Source organism: Bombus huntii, chromosome 5 (genome assembly GCF_024542735.1).
Source record: "Bombus huntii isolate Logan2020A chromosome 5, iyBomHunt1.1, whole genome shotgun sequence".
Classification (NCBI taxonomy): domain Eukaryota; kingdom Metazoa; phylum Arthropoda; class Insecta; order Hymenoptera; family Apidae; genus Bombus; species Bombus huntii.
Window position 1 is genome coordinate 11,704,878 of NC_066242.1, and position 16,636 is coordinate 11,721,513.

General features: G+C 29.9%; 2 protein-coding genes across 2 annotated transcripts; one reads left to right on the plus strand and one right to left on the minus strand.

Moving 5' to 3' along the window:
* Window positions 1-366: 366 nt before the first annotated feature.
* LOC126865659 (anamorsin homolog) lies at window positions 367-1,962 on the plus strand. The gene is made up of 5 exons (XM_050618447.1): window positions 367-620; window positions 792-1,099; window positions 1,186-1,327; window positions 1,425-1,537; window positions 1,616-1,962. Exons 1-5 carry the CDS (start codon window positions 470-472, stop codon window positions 1,724-1,726), a joined length of 825 nt encoding a protein of 274 aa, XP_050474404.1. The 5' UTR covers window positions 367-469; the 3' UTR covers window positions 1,727-1,962.
* Window positions 1,963-1,964: 2 nt separating this feature from the next.
* LOC126865653 (protein cueball) lies at window positions 1,965-16,458 on the minus strand. Its single transcript, XM_050618439.1, has 7 exons — window positions 16,191-16,458; window positions 9,442-9,657; window positions 7,456-7,645; window positions 6,634-7,236; window positions 6,216-6,527; window positions 5,469-5,748; window positions 1,965-4,529 (listed from the first exon to the last, which is right to left on the minus strand). The coding sequence occupies exons 1-7, from the start codon at window positions 16,270-16,272 to the stop codon at window positions 4,425-4,427; spliced, it is 1,788 nt and encodes a 595-aa protein (XP_050474396.1). The 5' UTR covers window positions 16,273-16,458; the 3' UTR covers window positions 1,965-4,424.
* Between the last annotated feature and the right edge of the window lie 178 nt (window positions 16,459-16,636).

The following is a 16,636-nucleotide window of genomic DNA, read 5'->3' on the forward strand; positions in this document are numbered from 1 at the left end:
ACTAAAGGTGTGTTAATCAACTGATAACATTTTCATCTGATATATGAGCTTTTATTTTTACTTTGCTTATACGTATATACCTAATTATATTTTATTTATATGCAGCAAACAAATAAATGAATTTTATTTAACAGAAAGTAATAAATGATAACAAAGCTTACCAACGCTGAGTCATTCTGTAGAAATTTTTAAACACATTTGAAAAATAATTTTATTTTTATTGATAATGTCATTTTTATTATTAGTAGTATTATTTCACAATTAAACATATAATTTTAATATGTCTTTTCCAGAAATATATTCCTACTGTATTCAAATATATTAATTACTTAGTTTCATAACAAGTAGCGCTAGTATCGCAGGTATTCATTATTAACAGAATTGCGCATCTACCTTCTATTAGATTGTGGAATCAGCTGAACTTCTGAAACTCTTAACAATATTTTATGTTTACTTTGTTTAGTGAAAAATGTCTTTTCTTAAAGAAAATCATAGTGTACTGGTGGTCCTAGATAGCGAAATTTCCAATAATGACATAATAGACTTTATCAGTGGAATTAAAAAACATCTTAGCAATGCCGAACAGCTGACAACTATATCAACGAAAGAGCTGCAAAAATGTAAGTAATTAAGTACTGTCGTATGTATAAAGTAGATTCATAAACATATGTATTCATATATTCTAAACCACTAAAAAAAAAAAATAGATTTTCAGTATGTGCTTTTTAGTCAATTTTATATATAAAAAGTGTTTCATCATTACGCACTAAATTTAATGTTTTCCTTCTCAGGTATTAATTCTTCCTATGATGCAATTATCTCCATCTTTAAACAATCATGTCCGAATCTTAAAATGCTTTTAGAAGAATCTTTGCGAATGTTGAAACCTGGAGCAACATTGATTATTTATGAGTCACTCCAAGAAAAAGAAAATGCACATTCTCTTTACGATGAAAGGATATCCAACTTAAAATTAATTGGTTTTAAAGTAAAAGTACAAGAAAGTTTAGATACAAAACAATTAAAAGATCTTCTACTTAATATATATAATAGTACAGATAATATTTGTGAAGTAGTAGCAGAAAAACGTTCATTTGAAGTAAGTGATACTTTCCTGTTTTTCATAAATCAATGTAGTTTTGATTAGACATACTCTTTATTTTCACCTGTATTATATTTATATAGATTGGTTCTAGTGTAACACTTAATTTTGGTGAAAAAAAATCTAATGTATGGAAACTAGATAGTGCTGTTGATGAAGAATTAATTGATGAAGATAATCTTTTAGATGAAAGTGACATTGTCAAACCTGTAACTAATTTGAGAGGTAAGTTGAACACTTTATTCATATACAAATTGTAGTCAAGTACTTTTATTCATATATAAATTTTGGTTGAATACTTCTATTCATATACAAATTTTAGTATGTAGCACAACAGGTAAACGAAAAGCATGCAAAGATTGTTCTTGTGGATTAGCTGAAGAATTAAGTGGGAAAACTGCACCTGAAGGAACTGCAAAATCTTCATGTGGAAATGTAAGTAATTTGTTATACATCTCCATATTGGTCCTCTAAAAAAATTTGACTAAATAGTAATATACATGTACTTTTCAGTGCTATCTTGGTGATGCATTTCGATGTGCTAGTTGTCCGTATCTTGGTATGCCTGCATTTAAACCTGGTGAAAAAGTAGTTTTATTTGAAAGTCAGTTAAAAGCAGACTAGTGAAATATTTGTGAGTTACACACATATTCTATTTTTATGTTAATTTTTTGCATGTAATTATCATAATAATAATTCTTAATATTGTTAATCCTTGTTTTCCACTTTAACATTTCTATTCAAAATACAGGAGTTTTTTCCTTACTTATCTTTTCTACAACTGGAAAAATAGTGTAGTATACATATAGAAACTTAAAAGGATGTAGTATAAAAGTTATGCAATAAAAATATAAAACATATCTATTACTCTTAATCATTTATTACATTTTTATTTGTATACAATAGCGATCAACATGTTAATTATAATAGAATGATACAAATTATTTAGAATCTCGAATAATTTAGATGAAGTAAATTCCGTTATAAAAACAATAAAATAATTTAAGTACTGCATAATATTATGATACGAAACGATATGTGACATATCAACAAAATCATATTTTTCTATTACTGGAAGACAATAAAAAATAAAGATGGTAATTTCGCTATATACAAATTATTCTATAATTTATGAGGGAATATAAGCCCTTCACTATAAATCCACTAACCCTCCTCTGGGGTTGAGTGCTCGAGAAAGGACTACATTCCAAATGTAATATTTAATATATATATATCTTTGTATCATTCTATTTAAACATATTTTGGAGTCTAACAAATACAAATATGTTGTATAAAATTGTCTACTAAACTTTTCAAAAACTTATCACGCCATTGCAAAGTATGATGGTTTTTAAATTATATTAGCATCGTGTACAGGAACAAAATAAATCGCCATATTTTTAATTTGCCTCTACAACAGGAACATTATTCCGTAGCATAAAATATAGAAGTACATATCGGGGAAAAAAACGTATGTTGTTTAAAATGTTAACTCGTTTATACCATGATAATAAATGGTATATTTTATGTCCTTAAATGAGTTTAAATCAGGACATAGCTGCGCAATATTTTTGCATTGTAAAAGCTACTGCCATGCTACAATTGCCTTTCTGTTTTATCTACTTATTTAATATAGCTTCATTTGGTGCAAAAAAGATATTTTATTATTACTAGTATTATTATCATATATATGACGTTCTATAAACTTAATCTTTAATATTACCTCGAAATAATGTTTAGAAATTATACTATTACAGTTAGTGTTGATAATGTTATGTAGAACTTTGGTATAAATTTAAGTTTATGTTTTAAGTAGCTATACATCGTAAAAAGTTAGCTACCATTTGCTGTGAACAATTGTATAGTTTAAGTACGAAGAGAGCGATAGAAAGTACAATTTGGTATTTCGTTATTGGAAGCAATAGAACGGAAAACATAACATGACAGTTTCAAACAGATTCCTTCATTGTTTTACCATATTTCGCATAAGTTACTTTCACTTAAGTATATAACCATTTGTACTCTATTTCCAAAACCAAGAGATTACACAGAATCCTTCAGTCTGCAAACGAAGTTCAACACATTTGTTGTACTTTCTATGGATGTAAACGTCCACAATTTACATTATAATAATTTTATTATTATTTGAGAATGTAAATGAATTTCTTTTGAAGAATCATGTGCACAAACTTGCACAAATGTTTAAGATAACTCTATATAATTTTTATACAAACAAACAAGTGTAATCGTTCAAAAAACAAAATCACTCATACTAATTTTAAAATAATCTTTAAAAAATTAAGTTTTTTAAAACTATCCAAATAATATTTTTGTATTTCATAGAATGTATAAGGCAGTTAAAGAAGTCATTTGGTATTTCATATTGTTTTTTCTAAAAGCTAACATTCTCTTTTTTTAGTAAAACAATATGTAATTTTTGTTAATGTAGACATCCCTCTTTTATCTGCAAATGTACAAAATGAAAACGAACATAGATGAATTAAAAAAATTCTCGATTTAATAATTTAATGCTTAAAACTTAAACTCGATGACGATCTTGATTAGAAACGTTCATTTTTCTTTTTCATAAACATAATGCAGTTCATTACAATAATTTTGTAATGAAAATTAAAATTTTCTTTAGAATTGTACTCACAATCAGTGGTACATTGAGCAATCATTAAGCCTAGCAATTAAGGCATGTTTCATGTACCCTTTCGGTTGCACTCAGGATTAATTTACAGAGCTAGTTATTTTGAGATATAATTTGTTATTACTGAAACAGCTTCAAAACAAAAAGTCGAGCAGAAAATAGAAACGAATGACGAATAAATCAGAGAACCAAGAAATATTGAACAAAGCACTATATAAAACTTTTATAAATTTGATGTGTATATAAATACACATATGTATATGTATACATATATCTATGTATTTATACACCAAGGCAGTTAAAAAATGCCATAGGACTTAAGATTTCTTGTTCTCTTATGAAAAATATATAATTACATATCTTTAAAAAAAATTGATAACCTTTTAATAACTAGATGAAATAATCTTTATATGAACACAGCCCTACATATTATATGATGTAATAAAAATTAAGAGTCCTCGAAAAGACCTTTGGCTTTCTTTTTTCTGACTTTATCATTGTCATGGTGTTCCCGTACATCTTGTAAGCATCGTTATTAATCATAACAATAATACTACAGCATTCTGCGGTATGTACAGACGTGCAGTTCCGCGAAGTTAAACTTTTGACGGATTTCCTGATAAGTCCATAAAATCTTTGCCAATTGACACGTCCAAATATTAGTTTATGCTACCACGAATTCTCCTCCATATTATCGAGTAAAGAATTCTTCTCCTCTTTCTTAGAAACATTAGCTCCCGACGCTGCCACACATAATTTTGGTTCGAAACATGGCTGTAAAAAATTAAAGTTTAAATGATGTGTACTCGATTAAGCTCGCTTCGAGATTTTGATGATATCAAGTATGATAAAGACGATGATCTCTGATAAACCATAAAAAATAAAATTAAAAGAAAACATTATATATCAAAGATGAAAAAAAGAATTTAAGAATTAATTTATATGTGAATAAATTATACATAAGAGTTTATATGAAATACTGTGAGTTGCATTCATTAATGTTCAGTACTGTAGTATTTTCATAATAAAGCATTAATTTCTTTTCCATGCTGTTATTCTATAGAAAGGTTACTATTAATTCGAAATGATTTTTATATTTGAAAATTGTTTATTTGTTTAAAATTGTTTAATGTTTTGATAATACAAGGTGTTTCGAACTCATAGTCATTAATTTACTGAATGTTTACTTCATACTGCAGCACCTATTTTGTAATAGAGTATCGCATAATGATTATAAGTTTGTCGTAATGAATTTTATGTATACACTGAAGATCATGAAAGAAACGTACAATGTGTAACAATTTATATAAATTCATGCATAGCGGCATATTAATCAGAACATAAGCAAAAGGTATCATAAAACAATATTTATTGCAATAGCATTGAAGTTAGTAAAAGATAAATGTGCAACTGATTTTAATTACTTAAATATTAAGTGTCTCAAATTAATTAAGCATCAACTTTAATACATAATAACAAGCATTGTTAATCTAAAATTAGAGAGCAGCAATATTACAATCTCTTTATTACACAATCTACTTTATTAAGATTCTTGTTTGAATTTTTTCTTTAAGCCCTTAACTGATTCTTTTTCCCCGAATATGTATGTAGCTGCACTACGTATCTTACGTATCTTTCAATTTATTGCACACGTATGCCCATATTTAGCATGCACATAAATAATGTTTATATTTTAGCTGGTCGATCACTCACAGTTTCACAGATATTCATGTTGCAGCAGTTCTCTATGGTTATTTCACACTGATTGTCCGGCAATTGTGGCCGAGATGTGAGTGGTGTCACACCACCTTTACTGACGACGAAACGCTTTTTGATGCGTGGCCGTTTTCGGAATTTATTTACATAAAAACTAAGTACGGCTATTACAAGAATAAGTACACCAACAACTGCACCGAAAATTGGTAGCCACGTACTATATTCATTTTCCTCTTTAGCTATCACCATTTGTGCAAAGCGATTCTTTTCGGGACACCTGTTAACAGAAAATAACGAGAATTATAAGTTTTATATTCTTTAAAGTTTAATTGTATTAAATTGGTTAGAAATAATCTCATTCGAATATTAACTCTTTAGCGACATATGTTTGTAGTAGCTTCATCCGTGAAGAAACTATACGAACAAATGCGTGAATGCGATATTTCAGAAAAGATACCGTTCTGTTAATTGGACAAGTTATTTATACAAAAACGAATCTTATACACAATAATAACATGACACATGCTACTGTCTATCAGCAAAATGTCAGCAGTCGGGTCATTTATTTATTTATTATTTGTCGTCGAAATTGTTAAAAACTTCTGCTATGAAATAAACAATTATTTTAATTGAAGCTGATAGGCTAGGAATTCAGAAGTGATTGAAGTCGAAGTAAGGAGGTCGCAGAAATTCTTCAGGTCCTCATAAAATCACGAAGTTAAGAATTTCTCAAAAGCAATGTACCTGCAGTGAGCGGTAACGATGCTAGTAGGAACTCGTTCTGTTGCACAAATTATGTCACAAAGTTCAGCAGTATTGCCTAAAATCTCGCAACGAGATCCTTGGGAATATTTACATTTACAAACTGGTTTTTCATCTTGGACGGAACATTGACCGTCATGCAAGCAGTAGTCTTTGCAGACGTCTGTTTCACATCTTGGTCCAATAAATGCGTTATTGCACTTACATGTGGGTAATCCGTCACTATTTATACTACAATTGCCTCGGAAGCAGTAATTGTGACAAAGATTTATTTCGCAATACGGTCCAGTGAATCTGAAATAGTTGAATTTGTACTTAGTTTGTATTCTACGAATTCAAGATTGAATAACATATTTTTGAGATATTCAAATTAAGTACATATCTAGCATCAGATACTTACCCAAGCCTGCACTGGCACGTTCCTTCCTTCTCACCCACATGACCATCATTTAGGCAGTGTTTGGACGTCTCTGTGGTCAGTTCCGATTCCTCTGTGCTGGTTATCAAATTATTATACGACCTTTCGTCAAGCGACAAGTTCGTCGGGTTAGTATTCTGTGTTGTATTCGTATTCACCGGGCATTCTACTTTGCCAACGTTATCACGGGTTACGATCCCAGCTGGATCGGCGTCGTGAGTTGATTGGTAGGAGCGAAACATCCTTGGCTCGTCAAATTTAGTGTCTTTTGGTATTGTCCAAACAGCTCTGTGCACCAGATCGGACCAATATATCGAGTTATGATCTAACGCCAGGTACACTGGTTGATGACGCTTAGGGTGAACCAATAGTTCACGCTCGGAACCATCGAGATTGCTGCGCTCGATTTTTATTCTTAGGCCTTCTGCATCGTCGATCCAATATAGCTTCTTGTTACTGTGATCTATAGCGACAGCCAGTGGCTCGTATAAATCCTCTTTGATCACTGTTACTCGATTGCTTCCGTCTAGATTCGACCTCTCGATACTTGGATTTGTATTATTACTATTTACCCAGTATATGTGACTGGAAACAACGTACAATTATAAGACATTCAAGTTTCATTTTATATCGCGTGTTATTTTATCTTTTTTTTTTTTCTTTTTTTTTCCTAATCCCGTTCGGTGAAGATATTTTTATTCTCTTTTATTTGACGCGAATTTCTAAACGGAACTAGACCGGTCGAGATTGCACGTTGTCGTGAATGGGCACGGCAGCGTTCTAGGTAGGACATAAATGGCACACCTGTTACATACATCCAGAGCGATACCGCGTGGGCTCTGGTACGTTAAATTGTGGAGGATCGTTGGTTCTTCCGGTAGTCCATCTTCTGATACGTGCATCTTCATGATCACTCCTTGCAAAGCGTCGCTCCAAAATAGGGTTCGACTCTTTATATCAAAGGCAAGCGCAAGAATGTAACTTTTGCTTTGTTCTACGGATAATAAAGAACATCATTTGTTATATATACTTTCTTTCGAAAGACGAAGTTTATATTTAAATGTAAAGGTACACTTATTTTTCTATTGATTGTATGGTTGAATTTCGAACGTAAGAAATTGTAGTATAAGGTGAAAATTACTTTTTTCTTTTCTAAGTAAAATACAACTTCTCTGGAGATATTCCTTACTCTTTTTAAATAGATAACAAAAAGAAGGTAACAGAAGATACATTTGAACCAGTTTGGTTTTATGTATCAGACGTGTTCTAACTTTATTTCTCAATGCATTGAAGTAGCATTGAAAAACTACAAATTTATAATTGTAAAATCTTATATTCAAGGCATTAAGTTAAGAAAAATTCCATGTTATCTTTAATGAATTCATCTAAATGATATTCAGTTCGTTTTTCAAACTAGTACCGTCATCATTTACTTCAACATTGCCTTTTGGTCTTTTATTATTCATGAATTCTCCCTTTGTGACGAATAAAAAACACATGGATGCACCCAAAGGATAAAAGGGCATTTCCTTTGTTCTTTACGGAAAATGGTAGTTTTACATTGTGGGCTGTTTCTTTAAGAACGACTATAATAAATTGAAAGACAAAATCTTGAGTGGTGCCGTTATCCTTTCCAAAAGTCTTAGAGATGCGTATCTTTGAAAACCTACCATCATCTTGAGAAAAAAAAGTTTGCTCGGTTTCTAAGCAAATTATTTCTTTGTATATTGATACATTTTATTTATTTAATCTTTCCTAAAGAAGTTTAATAAATAGTCAGTTGGAAATTACTAATATATACTATTAATTACTAATTACTAATACATATATGTATATAGGAATAGGATATATATAGGAATATATAGGAAAAAAGAAATAATAATAATGATACAGATAAAAGTAATTATAGAGTAAACGTATAGAAAGATTAATGCTAAAATAAATTTCTAATATCATAAGTTCATATCCTACTGAAAATATTTAAAAATACTTTTCTACGAAATGAAAAAGCTATCATTCAAGATAACTCATGCAATAGATCATGCAATTTGCAGGATTAAGGAATGAATAGTATTTTAAAATTTATATTATCTAATTAAGATTCTTTATTAAAATCCTAATTATCTATATGATTAATGTAAAATATGACAATGATTTCTTTATTCCCACAACGAAACTCTTACTTGGATCGCATTACGTATAAGATAATACATGGATGATAAGTAATCCCGTTATACGTTTCTCTTCCATTATAAATGTAATAATTCGATTTTGCACGAGGCATTTATCATTTTATTTTAAGAACTGTAAATTATTGTCAAATGCTAATTGAATATTTTTTAATACTCTATTATATGCTTTGTACGTTTTTTTAGACAGCAAAACGAAAGACGTTAAGCTGTTAGTGTAATAAATACAAATTATCTTAATGAATTTTTCTCTGATAAAATATTTCATAAAAAGTGATATTGACATGAATATTTATACTATATGGAAGTTTATCAGCTAAATTGATATTTGAAATGTATCTACTGAATAAGATTAATAATAAATTAATATTTCTTAGTTTCAAAGAAGTTTCAATTCGCTCTTGTTATTCATATTTTGGTCCATTTTGAGTAACATTGGGGTAATTTAAATTTCGCAATTTCTCAATACCAAGTAGGTGCATACGTAAGATAAACTCTATCTATCTTTATACATTACACAAATACAATTGTAATAATATTCAGAAATAAGTTGAAAGTAACTCAGAAGTATATAAAGTAAAACGAAATTTAATGTACTTACTTTTAAGTAACGGTTTCAACGTGAAATTCTTGTCCTCCAGGTCATTACTGAATATGGTTATGTTCTTGTTACTCACATCGCTAAAATACATTGTTCTAGTGATATCATCGTAGGCCACCCCCGATAAAGTCACAGCTTCCGCTAACTTTGCCTGTCCGATTAGCGTTTGATTTTGTGCGAGAAATTCAACTTCACGCCCTATCGCGATCGCTATATCTGCAAACCAAAAAATATCTGAACTTAGTAGAATATTTTCTCAAATTGTTTAAATATTTAAGCAGGTAAATTGCATTTCATTGAAATTGCACTGCAACCATTCAATGAAATTGTCATGTTTAATCAATTATCAATGTATGAATTTAATTATTCATGCATTCATTATATACATTCCTATGCGTTTGTCCTATGTAAGGACATAGTGATTATAGTATAGTAATTTAAGTATCATAAGATTTGTGTAAAAATAGAAGATTTATCTATTTTTAATATTTCAAAAGATACGATAATTGTTTCAAAGACAACAATGTACAGTTTCAAGGATGTAAATATCGTAACACGACAAGATATATTCTATTATATATTTCCTAGAAATTAAAAAAAATCTAACTTTTCAAATGACTGCCTAGAAAATATCTAGAAACTAACATTGTTTATCTGATTTATGGGATACTGTAAATTACTAGAAAAAATATCTGCATATACTCTAAAGTTCTGTTTACTAATCAATTATCATTGATTATTACCTAGAACTTGAAAATATCGTATAGTGTTAGTTTAAAGATACTTTAGAAAGTTAAGTTTTCTTATCTGCTCATTTTTGTTAATACCATGGCACCTATGATAGCTTTATCGTTATCTTTCGCCTGTTTATAAGGGGTGCAATTATATTTATCTTAATAATTTATGATACACGAGACATTTGCTACCGACGAAGATAATTATTGAAAAATTAATCCTGGACGGTTTATAGCTTCAACGAATATTAAGCTGTACTACGGAATAGATGTTGCTTGAATTTGCAATTTTTCTGATCACTTATTTCTCGAGAAATATTATCTCTCTAAACTTAACACATTCGTAGTTGTTAATTTTACTTAAATATTAAATTGAGCCGCGCGGTTTTACACTTAAGAAATATTTGAAAAATTTAATTTCAAATATTACGCCATGTCGCTTATGATTACAAATGGAAGTAGACACAAGAAATTTATTTTTTCCTTGAGTCACAGTAACGCGTTAGCTGTCGTTAACGTGTTAATAATTAAAGGGACCACGGCAGAAAAGAGGAATGGGTTTAACGTTTTTCCGTACGTTCCTGTGCCTGCTCTTTATCACTGGCTATGTCGCCAATTTGAATTACAATTTTCATAGCAGTTATAAGAAATTGAGGTGTACAAGGTATTTTTCATTTTTTGTGTACAGTTTAGTGTATTCTATATTACCAAAAATTATAAACAAAAGTTGAAACCGATGTAGAATAAAATGAAGAATAAAATGTTTCATTTTGATATAATATCTATGAGAAAATATGAAGTTGTGACATTATACATATATTGAAAAATAAATTTATTTTAATAAGTTTTCAGAGAAATGTTAAAACTTGACATTTCTCCTTTTTCTCGTGGACCTGAACCTTCTAATTATTTCCAATTGTTTCTAACTGTTTAATAACGATCATACAAATCATATATTTACAGTTATTATATAACAATATAATAAAAATTATACAATAAATTATATCTATAATAATTATACAGATATCTATAATAAATAATTTTCTATTATAGATTTATATATATAAATTCTTTTCTTGCCTAGTTTGGAAATATCTTTATACTGTTATATCTAGATCAAATAAAGATTAGTACTCGATAACAGTGATAGTAGTAACTTGAGTAAAGTATACTTGGATAAATATTGGCGAAAGTATAAATGAATTCGTATAACTAACTCTGCTATGTTCTCTCGGTAATTTCCGATCCGATTACATTTTTCTAACATTAACGCAGTTTGAACAAAATATGGAAAAAGTCTTATGGGTATGCATGATTTCTCGTTTCAATTTTATGTCACATATCTTCTTAAAATATTACAAATCCTTGTTGTTTACTAAGACGAGAGCAGAATCGAAGTATAACAATGCAAAGATCGTAACGGTTAAATTTATTATATCAGGGCGCAAGTTGAGTAGCAATCGTCTCGATTTCACAAACTAAAGATAACGTCCGTGCATCGTACTTATCATTCGTATATTTGCATTAAGATATCGGTTAATTAAGACTTTTTAACCCTGACTCCTGCGACCATGTTCATTTCTCTGAAAATATTATAAATATAACAATTATTTCTTATAATTCCAAACAATTTAAGTTTACGACGAGTCTAACGAAGATAAAGGAAAAACAATAATTACAATTTTTCAAATATCGAAACTGCAGTTCTGTTGGCCAAAACAATTTAAAACTTTATCATGCATTCTTATTTGAAAATATGTTAACAATACAAGATATGGACAAAAATTGAACTCGTCGCCTTCAGTATAACGTAGTGTCAATACTCGGTACATATGTATATGTACATATCTGTTTATTGTCATATAATGTTTATTCAAATATATAATGTTTATTCAAAAGATCTTCCTCAATTCACGTAATTGCGATCAATCATTTACGCCATTACTCCTCGACATTCGTGTCTCTTTACTATTATACAGTTGTTCTAGAAATTAGTATTACGTCAAGGGAAATTGCAAAATTATCAATTTTGAATATAAATAATATAATACAAAAGATAATATCAGTATGACTCTTTATAATGCTACGTATATTTTGTTTGATTTTATTTTATGTCAACACTATAAACATTTACAAGCAGTAGTTCCCAGATCTTAGATTGAAATAAAAGATTATAATAAATAATAATCTTTTTCTCATAAGTAAACAAAATTGTGTAGTCAAGGCGAATTAATAGTGATATATTATAATTTGAAAAAGCTTGTATTTAAATTTCTATGATACTACAAATGTATATATATATATAGTTGATTATATCGAGGTTATAATTTAACCTACAAATTGGCGGCATCGAATGATGCTCTTCAAGACCGTATATAGAACTTTATTAGAGGATATATAAATTTTCTATACATAAGGAAATATGGAAGGAAAAATACTAAAGTTTAAAGTTCAAAGTTGAGCCAATTTGCTCAGAGCTTAATAAAGTTTGTAATTTTTATCTATTCTCGCATGTGTCAAGTATTTTGTGTAATATATATATAATTCTTTCATCAAGTACACGTGCTTTCAGTTACGCATATGTTTTGTGACGCTGCGCGCGCAACTACTATACATTTAAAAGGCCGCGCCAGAAATTTAATGTAGAAAGTTTGACACTATATCTCGAAGTTAAATGTTTTGTCACAAAACAGTAAAGGAATTTTTTGTTCCTCTTGTTATGTACATTATGTACATTTCAATGTATCGTATGATTCTTTTAATATTATAACTTCAACGTTTCTAATGTTGATAATTAATTATGAATCACCTTTATTGTAAAGTACTATTTAAATATGAAAAAATGCAACTAAAATTAAATGAAATATAACCTAAAGCAAAATATTTAATATTCTAGTAATCTTTCCATTAAAAAAAGAAGAAGATAAGAGAAAGAAAAAAAGCAACTTGTCGTTTTGTACAGAAATGTAAGCGTCTGATAAAACTTTAATTTCTGTTACAGAAATTTCCCAATGTCTAAATTTTTGTTTGTATATTATTTGCTTTAGATATCGAAAACTCAAAAACACATATGATAATTATACATTGCACACCGTATCAGCTCTAATTATAAGTAAGAAAGTAATGCGACAAACTGTCCGGGAAATACGACAAGCGATTAAAACTTATTTAAAAACTTGGTATCGATAAATGAGATCTAAAGTCGAAGATCATTGAATTTTTTCTTCATTGTCAATTGACCTAGCAAAGAGGAAATGGAAGTGCGCAATGCCTTCGAAATATCGAATAAACTGTTGACGTTCTTGCAATACATTTGTGTGCTCGCGCGTACGAATATGTTAAGTAACTTCGACTTGATATCGTAGTAGCAACGTTGACGGAATCATGTACGCATGAACATAGATTTTGTTTATGCAAAAGTAAATAACAAGATGAGAACGTTTATATGTAGTAGTTGTAAGATTTACTATAGTAAATATTGTTTATTAGATACTTTTACTATATGGCAATAGTTTCTCCGAATTTTAATGTAAATATTTAATTAACGTATTTCAAAGTTTATATTTTTTACATACAATTTTGGCATACAGATGAATAGAAATATATATATTCACGAAATATAAATAGTTGTAAAAAAATATTACGAATGTATATTCGCAAAAATATCATAGCAATACTGTTGACTGTTTACCTGTGGCTTTTTCAAATTTTATTCATAAATTTTAATGTGAAAATGGAAAAACTAGAATGATAAATATTGATAATAATATCTTACATAACTTTGACATACATATGTGTAGAAATGTGGTTATAAAGGATAAATATTATAAATGTATATGCACATGCAAAAATGTTATAATAATATATATTTCAAATGTTATAATAATACATATATATATTTATTTAAATTTTTATAAGGAAAAATTTATTCCATTATTTTCAACGGTTCTAAAACATAGTTTTAATATATTGTTATAATATTTTTTGCCAAATACATTTCTAACTATTTTTATTTTTCTCATTTATCAATTTTTTACTTTTTATCAAATTAAATAATAATATCACATTTCCTTTTTACCGATTTAATCTATTGTATAACATGAAAACTGATCTATCAAATTAGTGACGCGGTAAAGGTATGCGTAGAAAAGATTGATGATGAAAGTAAAAAATGATATGTAAAGCTAAGTCATCTTTTACTATTATTATTCCCACTTTCGAGTTTTTTTTTCATAAATTATCTCGAGTGTTACATTTCGCTGTCCCATATACACAACTCGGAACGTTTTACATCGCCTGCTTCGCGATCGCGATATGAAAATGTAGCTTATTCAGTTTTACTGCGCTCGAAACGTTCTCGTCATGCTTATTTCTAATAAACACGTACTCGTAAATCTTATTAATGAGATGAAATACGTGTAATAAAAAATGCCACACGTGTTCGTTACACTTGTTGTGTCAACTTATCAAAAGTTTAGATACGATCGAAAACTGATCAACGTATTTTTTATTAAACTAGTCTATTATGCTGTACGGATACACATTTTACATAATCATATACATGGTGTGTAAGAAATAGTAAAGCATTATTCTTTTCTATGCTATCAGTTACGAAAAAGTCACTAACGGAACTACATAGTATCGTAAACACTCTATATAACAAGAGATCCTTGAATAAAGGAATAATCAAGTTGAAGATGTTAGCAAACTGGGAATAAGAAATTAATTCGTCTTGTTTACTTCACAGACTAGTCAAGTTCCAGCACTGCTAATATAGTTTCATTTTAAATATAATACATAGTATCGTAAAAATATTAAAATTACTGTTATACTATATATCGATGCATTGATAAAGACAGTCTTGTACAATGTAAACTTTCCATGCGATCGTAGGATTAAACAAACCGATCAATCTTATCAGTTTCGCTTGTTACGTAACCGAAATTTCACACTTCATCGTATACGCATAATTCGGTTCACAGTTTGTATAATACGCGGATCGGTTATTGAGTCTAGTAGTAGGATGCACGGCGTAGTGGGGCAGATTTTCTAGACGCGCTCGCGAGAACGTGCGAGAAATACCAAAGAATTCGAAGAATTTGTGACATCGCCTATCATTCAAAAAATTTTTGTGACATAATTTGCGCGATTACCGGTTATTTTTAGGTTTCCATGCCACATGCTTTTCTTTCGATATTAGTCAAGCACCGAATAGTCAAAGTAGGTGAAATAGGTCCCCGCCAATGCACTTATCGTCATGAATGTATGATTTCAAATTTCGCCGGTAGTCGACAGTTTCTAGCGGCGTTACCAAACCATGGTAATTTAATATGGTTCTCTATTCGTCATTCCATTAGATTTTCAATAAATCGTCTGTTCATTCGTTACACATCGATTCCCGTGTGTGTGTACAAATATACATTACATACACACTAACTGACTGGAATTCTACTTTCCTAGCTGGCCGTATCAGGTTTTAGGGGTGACTTTGTAAGATGAATCACGTATTGTATATGTAAAATAAATAAATATATGCAATATTTACACGTGATACGACTCGTACTTAATGGAATAGAGAGGTATTCGTGATTTTTTAGATACATACCTCCCTTGATAACTGGCCATGGATCGAGGCTTTACTCGGTCAGTTAACAAGGCGCATTGCTCTGTACACGGAACATAGTCTACAACTTGACATTCATTACGTAAACAGGTATAAGGACAAGTACCGTTTCGATTGGTTTCCGTGTGAATATGAATCGTGAAAGTTTGACGAAGAGTTTCGAGACAAATCAAACGTCGGTTTCATTCACCTTTACAACCGTATTTCGATGTTCTGCATGGTAAAACAGTCTGGGAGAAGTGGCGTACGTGACCACTGAAACCGCGTGAATGGAGACAGCGTTCGCGCGACCCGCAACGCGGTGTTACTTATACCGTGTGTACTACGTTAAATTGCTGTTAGTCCAAATTTTCGTCACATAAAATTATTAAACAAATGCTTATTCTACTTACCCCAGGATCTGGCGTGAATGTTAATCGCGAAAATTCCAAGTACTATCGTTAATATAACAGCCAAGTTTTCACGGGATGTCATGATGTGGGTTCATTTGTCAGTCGCCTAGTTAGCCTGGAAATATCGATAAGACACGAGTGACGAGTATAAATATCACGTAGATACACCGTAGTTCTAATTTCTTTTTGTCTTCTTGAATAGAAGGAGGTGACGAACGACACAGCACATCCTTACTTTACGGCGGCTATGCGCAAACTAAGAACTCGTGACTTCGATATGAAGGTAAAAACGAGGAGACCAGTGGCGTAGCATGTCGCTTCTGCGGACAGGCTTCTCAAATGTCATTAAAAATGCTGTCGCCTTAATTCGAGTAATTAAGCAGCGTTAATGGAAACGTTTAAGCAGATGTTATTATTATGCGTGTTGGACAAATTATATGTATATT